At 37.5% G+C, this 12,274-nt stretch overlaps 1 protein-coding gene across 11 annotated transcripts in view; it reads left to right on the plus strand.

The window, feature by feature from the left end:
• Positions 1-12,274, plus strand: part of PLEKHA7 (pleckstrin homology domain containing A7) — a 181,299-nt gene that overhangs the window by 45,299 nt on the left and 123,726 nt on the right. For 2 of the 11 annotated variants that reach the window (XM_075094685.1, XM_075094689.1), the window contains exon 1: positions 8,917-9,360. The exons of 7 other annotated variants lie outside the window; for them this stretch is intronic. In XM_075094685.1, coding sequence (XP_074950786.1) covers positions 9,290-9,360 — 71 coding nt within the window. In that variant the 5' untranslated portion in view covers positions 8,917-9,289. 2 more of the 11 variants (XM_075094688.1, XM_075094690.1) reach the window with 2 other exon arrangements.

A 12,274-nucleotide genomic window follows, 5' to 3' on the forward strand; every position in this document is an offset into this window, starting at 1 on the left:
CTCTTTCTCTCCCCCCCTCTCTCTCCCTCCCCCCCCCCCCCATATGCAGAAAGAGAGGAGTGAAGGTGTTAATGATTTTCTCAGCAAATGGGGAGAGGGTAAGGGTGGTCCTTTTTTAATGACTGTGCTTCACTTTTGAATGTTTATAAATGCTTCAGGCTTCATCATGAATGGGTAGTGACTGACAGTCTGCATGCAGTGCTGTGAAAAAGTATCATCTTAGGTATGTATCAGCATTCAGTCCTCACAAAAAATTGTAATGTTTCATTTGAAACTCTATTTTTTCCTGTGTTTCATGTACTAAATGCCTGAGATAATATAAGGGTTTTGTACTAATCTCTTGCAAACCCTTTTGAGTTTTCTATCCTGCAACTTTAAATGTGCAGTGTTTATTCAGTGCCATGCTTTCCAGAATTGCTTTGTGATTGGAATACCTGCCTGAAAGTTGAGTACTGTTATCTTAAATAATTAGGGCAGTGAATGTTGGATATTCCTGGCACATACTGGTAACACTGAGCGTCTCTCAGTACTTACATTCCAGGTTTGCAAAAGGTCCCAATGAGAAGGGTAGGGTTGTTTCTTTGTCATTGTGGACTTTGCCTTCAAACTGATGATTACTTCTTATCAAAGAGAATAAATATTTGCATTATTTCAAAAGTGTTTAAACAGATTTTATTACGAGGGATGAAGGGTGGAAGCATTTGTAATGCCTTCTGAAGTAATGAAATTGCTCTAGCAGTCAGCAGCTCAATTGTGAGTGAAATCATGTCTTGTCTTGGAAAATATCTAGCTATTTCTTATAATGGTAGGTCATAAGTATTGTTGTTCTGGTTTGACCCTATATTTTTTGCATTTTTACCTTTGCTGTTCTTGGGGGGAAGAAAAACCAAACCAAACCAAACCCAAAACACTTCTCTTTTGGCAAAGCACCTAAGGTTAGGTGTTGTAAACAAGAATATTTCACAGGGTTCAGAAAATTATTCAAAATACAGAGGGTTTTTTTATTTTTGTGTGTAAGTCTGTGTACTTTTTAAGGGAAGTCCTGTTTGTCTGCTCTGTTTTGCATAGAAATGCATTCCATGCCCTTGAAAAGCTTGTGGCCCCTGTCACCTTGCACACTGCCGTTCCTAGTGCTTTTAGGCATTTAACTTTTTTGTGTTCCCATAAACCTTACTGTTCTTTTAGAATTCTATGCAGTCTGTTCAGTTCTTAACAGTGTGACTGTGGTTCAAATGTGTGTTTGTATATTGTATCATTTTATGGTTTACTTTAATTTCTTCCATTTCAAGATTGTGTATGGTAATAGAAATGATAAGAATGTAACAGAATGTAAAAGATTCCTTAGCATTGGGTTTTTTTTCTGTGATGAAGTGACATACCAAAGAATATGCCAAAATTAAATAAACAAAATAAGTTCTTACACCAACACAGAATGAAGAGTTTAAACAGTTGACTGTTTAAAAAGACTATATGAAATATTTACATTTCAGAGCATAGGTTAGATTTACCTCTACTTTAGTTTGCAGTGCTGAATTTTCATTTAGTGGCCCATTAATTGACCTAACAAATGAAAAAGTTTTGCTGTGCAAATTAACTTTAAGTGCAGTGAACAAATACAAGTATAATAAAAAGTGCTGTCTGCTGAATTAAGCAAAATTAAACGTTAATATAGGGAGGCTGGGATGATGTAAACTTGATTAATACATGTATACAATGTTTATGTCTTTTAACTAAAAACCACTCACCCTGCTTTTAGTAGTCCAGGTGTGCCTGGGAGGACAAATAAGTAGAGTTCAGTAAATGTAATCCAAAAACTGATGGATACATTGTTTCTTTTTTAGTGATCAGATAATAATACATTAAGATGATAGTCATAAACACTCTTGACCTGATTTAAGTACCGAGTTCGCAAAACTTTTTGTATAGTTTATAGTTATAGGGATGATTTTGTTACCTTTCCTGTGTCTGAACTCTATTTTCTTTTTAATTTTCATAATGACCTTCAACTGGGTTTAATATACTGGAGCTGATACTAAAAATATTTTATCAAGAATATTTTGGATTGCTTGTAATAGTGATATTAACTGAATGCAAGCCAGCTCTGGTTTAGAAGCCTTAATTAGGAAAGCTTATTTTGGAAGTGGTTTCATTTATCACCCTGACCTCAGGACGTTGTACAGTTTCATTTACTCTTGTTCTTTTGAGGCACATCGAATTGTACAAATTGCCAACTTTAAAGTGAAATGACAGTGTTTCATTTACCTCTAATTGTAATGGTTTTCCGTAATCTGATATATTATTTGCACAATTTACAAGGCATTGCAGTTACAGTTTATTTGCTAGTAAGAATTTTGAATAGGTTAGCATTATAGATAAGAATTTATCAGGGCTGTTAACATATAATACGTCTTGAGTTAAAAAGAACATTATATGACAGTTTTATGTAGAAGACCCTGTCAGATTTATCCTGAAGACCAAAAATGGACTCAGCCTTCCTTATTTGCAGTCCTATGAAATGTATATTATATACTCTCAAGCTTCATGAAGGGTCAGCAAGCTGAAGTTTGGATGCCATTAAATAGGCATCTGTTTAGTCTGTATTAATGAGATGTGCCTGTTGGAGAGAGAAACTTGCCATGTTCTGGTAGCTCAAGTAAATTAAGATTTATTTGGGTCACGGTAGAGAGGAACCTGTCTTCTAAATCCAAAGTGATTTAAAAAATTGCTTATAATACCAGCATTTTGGCTTCTGCATTTGTTTGTAGTGACTGTTTTTATTAAATCACTTCAGTCCAATGTACATGCATCCGTACTCAGTGAAATACTAGATTTCCTGTTTGGTTTTACCAAAAGATTATTCCTTTAAAGTTTATTTGGCTGACTCAATGTTTTTAGTCAATCATTTTGGTTAGTTTTCTGTTCAGTATTTTGTGTCACTTGGCAGTAAATATTTGTCTTTCTCCAGCATAATTTTAAGTAGGATAAAGTAGCTTAATCCCATTTCAGGATCTGCATGTCTTTTTATGTAATAATGTCATGTCTTCATGAATGCCTTTTTTTATTATTTAGAAGAGTTATTTCAGATTTAAGAATATGGAATTATTTCCTACAGTGAGAGAATATTATTTGATTCTCTGATTTTTCTTTGAACTGAAATGTGAAATACCCTCTGATTCTACAGCACACAAGATTTATACTCTTGTGTTTTCAAATGCCGTAAGCAGAAGATGGAATGATCACTCCCAAATGGTCTTTGAAGATAGTCAATACCTGGTACAGGCCTTAATCTGATGGAGAAGTCCCGTAGAGATGGGTCAAGTTGATGAACTTCCTTTTATGAGGAGCTAGATGGGGTTCTGGTTTGGTTCGGGCTTCTTTAAATGTTTTGGTTTTTTTCTGGGTTTTGCTTGATTTGTTTTGAAATTCTCTCTTCTTTCTGGCCAGTGATGATGCTGGTACGGATTTTCAGGCATGTGAATCCTGCAGCCTTTCTCTATCAGACTGGTATGCCCGACCTGAGCTTCCTTAGTGTATTGCAGGTGGCAGTCCTTATGATTTGTGTATGCTGTAAAGCTGAGGAGAAGAGGTGTTTAGTCCTTTAGCCACCTCCTTCCAAAGCCAGTGTGAGGGCAGTGCCAGGCCAGCCAGACTCCAGTGATGGAATGGCTGTGTCATTGATGGTCACTGCTGTAGCCTGTGAACCTCTTGCTTTCCAGCAACAGCAGAGCAGTCTCCCAGTCTACTGGCAGGTGATGGATTGCTGGTAATCAGTCTGACCGTGTGGCCAGGTGACGTGTTTACTTTGTTTCCCGGGTAAAGGTCAAGGGGTTGATACAGAGTGAATCTGGTGGTGCAGGGTCGTACTTCCTGCTAGCGTTGAGAATGCGATCATCCCCCAAAGTTTATGCATGTAGAATTCGAAGATGTACAGTACAGACTGTTTATGTGCACAGGTACAGAATAACTAATACCTGTGTACTTCTGACTGTTGGTAGCGATCAGGTGATCCTGGAAGTTAGTTTCCCATTGCAGGTTACTTGTGGCTAGCTGTTTCAGCTGGATTTGCAGTTAGAGAGGAAGGCAAGGTCATAAGGAGGGTACTTCCCCCTTCCTGTCTATGTCACGGTCATTGGTTTATATCTGTGAGTTTTCTTGACTTGCAGTATGTTAATTTACAGTCCAGGTATTCCTGTTCTGCCCCAGAAGACATCCTGGTGTTTTATTGTTGACAAGAACTTTTCTTGCTCGTTCTGCAAGTTGTTGTAGACTAATTTAGCCAGCTGTAGAGCAGAACGGCCTGGCTGAGAACATGGTACCTGGTTACATTACAATTTCATTGTGATTTTAGGTTTGCGGGCAGGAAGATTCACTGCTCTAGTTCAAAAAGATCAGGGTTATGTCTGAAAGGCAGGGTGTGAGCCGTGTTCAGTTGCTCATGAATCAATTGAGAACCTTTGGCCACAATAAAAAGTTGCTTAGCTTCTGCCTGAACGCTTACTCAACAGTAAAGAAACATACATTGGTTATGTGACCTCTAGATCAAGATTGCAGTTGATTAATCTCAAATCTAGTACATGCTTTCTTCCCATATTTGCTATCACGCAATATTAGTGAGAGCAACTGAGAATTCATGGCTGACTGTTGAAACATCTGGTGGTAAAAGTTACCTGAGATCCAGAATAAGTGAAATAATTCTGTCAAATAAAATTTTGCCATTATGGCTCTAGGCTCCTTAAATGGCTTATTTTGGTCTATGAGCTTTAGGTTTTTTTCTCGCAATTGCTTAGTTACCTATCCTGCTGTCTATGTTTAGAATAAAACTGTAACAAATAAGTGCTGTAACTGAAAACAAACTGCCTTCTGGTTTTCCTTTAAAATCTCTGAAGGTGTGATGTGGGAGGAATGGGAGGCTGCAATGTAAAACACACTATTGTACAGGAGTTGCATGGGTGGTGACTGTGACATGAGAGCTGCTGTTTTGGCTCTTAAGTGATGAAAGTTTTACACATGACACCATACCTCCTTTTGCTTTGAGGTACACTAGGAACATTGTTCTACCTAACTCCATGAACGGACACTTTGCCATAAGGGATCCTTTTGTGAACAGGGCTAAGTTGCTAGTGGCACATACTTCTATGTCGCCCTCCAGTCATTCTGTGCTGGTCATTGTTACAGAATAGCGTGCTAAAACCTGGTGTCTGTAGGTGCCATCAGATACTACGGTAGAGGGATGATTGCAGTATTAATATGTGAAGCCTGAAGAAGGATCCTGTCTCTTGAGCACCCAGAGGAGAGTGGACGGAATGAGGCCCTAAGCTACGTACAAATGGGGAGTGGCAACTTCCAGGAAAAGTGGAAGAGGCCAGAGAGAGGTGTGCCACCTCCTGGCTTTTGTGCCCAAAATTGGAAGATGTGCTTTGAAGTGTTATGGTGATGTGTGATTAGCGTTTAAGCTGTGATTTTTGACTTGATGTAGAATTGGAATGCGTGAGGTCAACGGAAGCTGTACAGGCTGCAGCCTAACTGCTTGTAGCTGGAATGGCTTTTGGGTAATGCTTTTTAGATTGCCTTGCGAGTCAGGGACGTGGTGTTGGACTTTTGAGCATTTTTACAGCTTGTCTAGTAGTAAAGTAGCTAAGAGAAGTTTTATGTTCAGGCTGAAAATAGAATTTTGCTTAGATGAGAATCAAATATAACGCTTTGGGAGTAAATTACTGATTTATGGTATTGATGTTACAATAACTTCTGCATGACACTTCATTCTATTTTTATGAATACTAAACACTTGATATGCATTTTGATATATAATCACACAGCTGTCTACAGTGTGCCTGCTTTCACTTCTAGACTTGGTGAAGTTGGTTTAGGTTCCAGTAATAAGGTTAGTTTCTATTTCTCCTTCAATCTGCCTTTTTAGTTTAAATAAATTTTCCATTAGTTTAGCAAGGATGCTACTTGTTTGAATACCCAAAGGTGGTTGTGAGCTTGCTCTTCTGCAGTCTTTCAGCCTATCCCTGCTTTCTGAAGTGCAGTTACACCTCAGTGAAGAATTGCATACCTTTTCAAGTAGCAGCATTAAATGCTGTAACGGCTAACAAGTCACTTCAGTATACTTCAGGATTCAGGTCACTGTAAATTCTGAAACACATAGTATTTGTGCCTCAAACTTACTTTCTTTGTTCAGTTTTGTTCCAGCAAAGTAATGGCATGCTATGCCAAACAATACTAATGTGGTTATTTTTAAGTGAGTTTGCTGGCACTAAAACACGGAAGTAAAATTCAAACAAACATGCCTGCAGTTGGAACGAAACCCACTTGTCTCATTTATTGGAGGTGGTGTTTGGCAAGTAGGTCTGGCTCCCAGAAGTAGTTCTGTACTGTAATCAAGCCTGCAAGTGGAAAGAAATAAAAGGGGCACTTGGTAAATGTTGCATGTCACTGTGTGGAGGCTTTCCCTTTGGTCTTTCCTCTTCCCCCTTTCTGTCTTTTATGGCACATGTTCCCTTCCTGTTTCCAAATCGCTGAACTGGTATGATACTTACCAATGAAGGATTCTGCTTCTGTGAAGGTCTTAAATTCAGTTTTTGTCTGCCTATGGTCATCTTGCTTATCTCCATCTTTAAACGCTGTGTAATGCTGTCCACCTGCTTAAAAACTATGTAGTTTCCACCACATTTTAAAATTTAAATGTTTTTTATATTTAAATTGAGATTTCAGAGCAATAATGCTTCTGTTGTGTTAGAGCTAGGAGCAGGAGACAAAAAGAAAGCTCTATTCTGAATATTCCCACACACTTTTCCCCTCAAATGCTACAGCTGTTTTATCCCTTCATAAATCTTTAATCAGAGGATTTTAATACTTAATTGCAAAAAAAAAAAATTAACCTCGCATCATTCCTTTGCTGTCAGCCAGTATTTTCCTTATTATGTGGATAAGCTAGGCATTAAGGGACTAAGTGATTTTTTGCAAAATAGCATGGTGAACCACTGGCAGCCTCTAAGACTCCTGGTTTATAAGCTTGTAATCTGCTGACTTGACACTAACATTCTTTTCAACTGGCAAATCAAATGGAAACACCCTAAACCCTGGTTGGGACTAAGAAGAATTATTTTGAGATGAGAATTACTGCATAAGTGTGTTAATGCTGTGATTGTCAGTGTTAAGGGGGCACCAAATACAAAATGAGTAAATGTAGAGGACAGAAATATAAGTGCTTTAGGGACATGCACAAAGATGACTCATCAGGCCCAACCAGAGCAGTGTAGCAGAACGTCTTACATGGCCCTCAGCAGTTGTGGCAGTCGGGATGAAAGCTTAGCCTAACATCCCTGATGAGGCGTCAGGGAAAGGTGACTTGGACAGACCTGGTAGAGTTTTCTTTTCCCCTCACATGCACACAACTTTTTTTGCTGTTATCTGTGTCGTTTTTGAGAGTCATATCCAGGCATATCAGCTGGGCTAATAAAAAAAAATTACTTCTCTGGGCAAACCATGCTCTCTTTATGTTATCCTGGCATTTTTATAGAACTTCAGAAATTGATGCTGTATGCAGTGACCTATGTGTGGTATCTACATGTTATTCTGTGTGCAAGTGCACATTGCAATTTTTGTGTAAAATGGTCTGTGATTCCCCAAGTCGTAGCTGGTGGGAACAGTCAGTTACTTGACTGAGCTCTGTGTATGACAGTGTGGAGAGCTGATTAATAAGCATTCCCATTTTTTTGAGGACCAAGACCTTATTCTGTAGTGTGTGATTGTTTTGGGATTTTTTTCCCCTACTGTTTCATCTTGTTTGGAATGTTGTTGTTGTCAAGTTTCACAAATAAACTGCCTTTTTTTTTTTTTACACCATGACAAATACTTGTTAGGCAAGTTAAAACATCACAGTGCTGTTAAAACACTATAAAAACAGTTGAGTTATATGAGCAAGAAACTATACATTTCAAGATGAAGTTTAGTTTTAAATTTAAGATTCATTTAAGGTAGAAGGACAAACTCCCATTCTTTTAAGTCAGACTTTAAAAGGTACCTAGAGTAGTGACAAAGTTTTCTACCATTTTCCTAATAAACTGGTGAAAAACCAAGTGAAACAGATTCAGTCTTTTTCCAAAAGTGAGAGACAAAATAATATGAGAGTAAATAATACATCATGGTGTAGAGGTATTAAATTCAGCATTTTAATATATTCCAGTGCAGTTAGCAGAGATAATATAATTCTAAAATCTGTTTTATTTAATATTTTGCTTAAACTAAGCAAGTATTCGTGTGAGGGCACGACACACCTTCTTTACTCTGAGAGTAGTATAGGTGGATAATCATTTAAGTCTGTTTGACATTAGTCATGCCACTGAGCTGTACTGTGGCTACTCACATGTCTTCCTGCTTTCCAGCTGTCTCTTCCTCTCCTGAGGAAGGCATGCCCAAATAAACTTTCACGTAACTTACCATGTACTGTATATCAAAAGAAATCTCACTTTTCATATTTCTTTAGTTTAAGCTGTAGTAAAATACTACAAAAATGCATGCACATAATTTTATTTCTATAGTCAGTAGCATAAATAATGTAGTTTAAGATTCCACCTCTGATCCTTCCCCCCTCCTTTCCCATAGCTGAGAGTGTAGCAGGATAGGATTTTTTTTTAGCAGGGGAAGACTCCATTGATTTTTCATACTACTGTAATGTGCAATGCCATCTGATGTTGCTTATAAAACAATAGTATGCATTGTACCTTTAACTGGAATTTTTTAAAGAAATATTTATCATGAAGTTCAAGATCATGGATCTCGTGTTTTCAAGGAAATTCTTGTCATGGGCTAAAGTCGTATTTCACCTGCAGTCTGGATCTTCATTAGCTGATAGGAGGGATTTGCGGCATTGGCAATAAGTTCTGCTGGTTGCTGGCTGACTGCCAAAGCAGGGCTGCTGTTTAAGACAGCCGGTCTCTCTGCCTTTCACCAGCCTGAAAGGCACTGTTTTCAAGAAGAATGCAGTGCAGGATTTTATGTCGAGTCAAAAACAATGGGCTGTCCTTGCTTTACTGAAACCATTGCATGTTTATGATTTTGTAGTATGTGATGTCATGAGGGTGTTGGCTTTTAGGAATTTCACTCCTGAGGAAGCAGTTTGAAATGCAGGCTGAATCTTCAAGACCTTCAAATATGCACTTGGTTTCTTTTTAGTTAGCTTTGAACAAATGTACAGATGGATACATACATAGACTTTTTTTTTTGTAAGGAATTAACGTATGGAATATAGAAGCGATTTAAGTGGATACAGTACCGGAAGGCAATGTCGAGTCAGTCTGGATTTTCAAACTCTGTTCCTCTACCGGGATATCCATTCTACCAGGTGTCATGCAGGTATATCGTGTTTTATCTTTTAATGTGCTTGCATATAGAGCTGTAGAATGATGCTTGTGTTAACAGGTTTTTTTTTTTCTATTTCTTTCTCTGAAAAAACTTATGAAACCAGAGAACTAAGAAGCTGAAAAACATAGAGTTTTAGAATGCTTTGTGCCTGACTTTTTAATTAGGTTTGCATTTGTTTAAAGCAAATATTTTTTTATTTCTAAACATACTAAGTATTTTGAGAGTTTTTCTAACTGGAAAAATGACATTATAACCCTTGAGATTTTTTAAAGTGTGTTATGTATTCAGATATTCTAGCTGTTTATTAAGAACCAGATACCTACAGGGTTGAGAAGTGGAAATTATACAGATTCTAGAAACATAAATAATTTTAAGTCTTTTTCATGCAGAATTGCATATGGTAAATAAACAAAAGTACTTACTGTCATTATGATTTTAAGACAATTCACAAAAAATGTGCACGCGTGGAAAGGTGAATAAGCACTAGCGTTGTGATAAGGCTTGATTGTGCAGGCTTCGTATTGGTTTATCGTTTTGACTTAGCTGTCCTGTTTTCTTAAAAATCCTTCCTTCTGAGAGTGCTCTATGATAGTTTCCTAGTGAATGGGTTGGATTCTAACCATGAAATTACCGTTCCTGCTGTGGAAGGCTGTAACATTGCATAATAATTAGAAGGAATGTGTTACTGTTACAGCTTCTTTGGCTGAAAGATCTCAGGTTTCTGGCACACCTTAATAAAGGAATGTAATCGCTGTTTATTGTGTCTAAATCTGAAGTCCCTGCTTCTCATGCTGCAATAGGTAACAGAGGGAGGGGAAAATCAGAGTTGGAACAGGAGTTTTATGCTATTACTCATCTCTCTGTGAGACATTTGAAGAGTAGGATAAGAGACCAAGTTAATAATTAACAGGTTTATATCCAGAGAATGAACCTGACAATCTTCATAACCTGCAGCACACACAGTGGCATGGGTTAGTTTTGTGAGGCTGCAGTGATAGTCATTTGTGAATAGAAACAAAAGTGGTTCTGCGTATTGTTCATTTAACTACTTTTCTGTGTGTGTTTTTTGAAATAAGTTCCTGCGCTTATTTGCATATTTGTATCTGTAGCACTACCAGGCTGTCTGGTCAAAGGTAGAGGTCAATCACGATGATTGCTGATGGTCATTGTCCTTTGGCCTGACTTTGGATGCTGGAGTCTAGTAGTCTTTCTCATTTTTTTCTAGCCTTTTTTGTGATAATAGATATGAATATGCTGGAAATTAAAGATGACAGAAAATCAGTAAATGGCAGCTGATGCAAAAGCCTTCTCTTCCCAAAGGTAAATTAGATGATTAGTCAAACACACACCTCTTCACTCCTACTCCTTAAGATGAAAATGACCAGAGCCTGCCACCCAACTCCCTGGTTTCCACAGTGACCTTCAGGACAGAGTGAAGGTCTCGTAAGTCAGTTCAAGTCCTCACTTTCCTGTTGTGGAAAGAGGTGGACTGAAGTTCCTGAACATTTGCATCTCTGCTGTTTAACTGCATTTTGTTTTTTAATTCTCTTTCTTACATGTTTTTAAATAGTTGTTCTTCATTTCAATGAAGCATATGTTTAATAATTTTCAGATAAGAGAATTAGTTTCTATGATATGCAACTGAGATCATTAAATCCTGTTTTATATATGTAGAACTGGGGGGACTTATTTCCTTTCATCACTACGTCATTCCAACTTTGACTCTGTTTTTGTTCTGGTACCTATAAAGAGAAATTCTTCGCATTGTGTACAACCACTGGAAACTTTGCAGCTCCAACTATGTAAAATTAGTATTTCTGCAGTCATTTGAGAGTCATCCCCAGTGCAGACTCCTCCTTCAGAGTAGCAACATACATCTCTTTCTGGGGAGTAATACAGTTTACAGAGACAGAACTGAATTAGGATTTTTATTCCACTCTAGTTGACGTATTCGGGTGAGTGAATATTTTCCAGTAAAATAAATAGGCAGTGAGACTACTGTTTATCATAATTGGTTTGTGACCTCTATGGAGTGGGAAGGGTTAGTATACATTTTGCTAAGTTTGTATGTTGGCAGAGACATTAATCTAATATGGCTTGCATCTGGGATGGCATAATAGTCTTGAACAGGGTTCTGGAAAAGCTCTGTCTTCAAGAAACTTTGCCTTTTGTGTAGGCAAGATTAATTTTCTAGATATCAGAATTATTGCAATTGCATTGTGTTTGGAATGTTACACATAAAGAGTAATGGTTTCGGTATGATGTTTTTGTGGAAATGTGGTCTAAAGTATTGAAGATAGCCTGTACTGGAAGAGTCTACAATCAGCATTTTGTTCATTTATGGTTTTCTAAAGATTGCTTGGGACATTGTTTATATTTTGTGTCTTGGTCATCTCCAAGATAATCTCCAAAACTGAGTCACTCGGTGTGGCATGGCCTCTTGGACGGCTGTGAATTATGGAATTGCATAAATCAGGAGTTCCTCTTGGGCACTGTGTTTTTAAGCCATATTGTAACTTATTTTTAGTGTCCATGCAATGCAGAATTGGATTTTCTAGGGAGCATTTCCATATTTGGACAAAATTTGCAGATTAATAGAATTTTATGTTGAGATTGATAACATTTCTTATTTTTTCTTTCATGGTACAATACGAGAGGTCTGATGTAGGTATTAGTTGTCGGAAATACTCCATGCAATTGAAAAACACTTCCTCAAGTAATGTATTGTCTTTGTTTTTTACAGATTTGGTATTTAATATAGAAATTCAAAGAAAGTAGTACCATCTACAATTCCTGTACTTCAAGACAAGTAGCAGCAAATGTAAAGTCGGTATTGGGGGTGAAAATTTAAATGGTAGCCAAAGCATGCGAGTAAATCTGCTATGTGCCATCTTACAGTGGCTAG

The sequence above is a fragment of the Phalacrocorax aristotelis genome, chromosome 5 (assembly GCF_949628215.1).
Source record: "Phalacrocorax aristotelis chromosome 5, bGulAri2.1, whole genome shotgun sequence".
Lineage (NCBI taxonomy): Eukaryota > Metazoa > Chordata > Aves > Suliformes > Phalacrocoracidae > Phalacrocorax > Phalacrocorax aristotelis.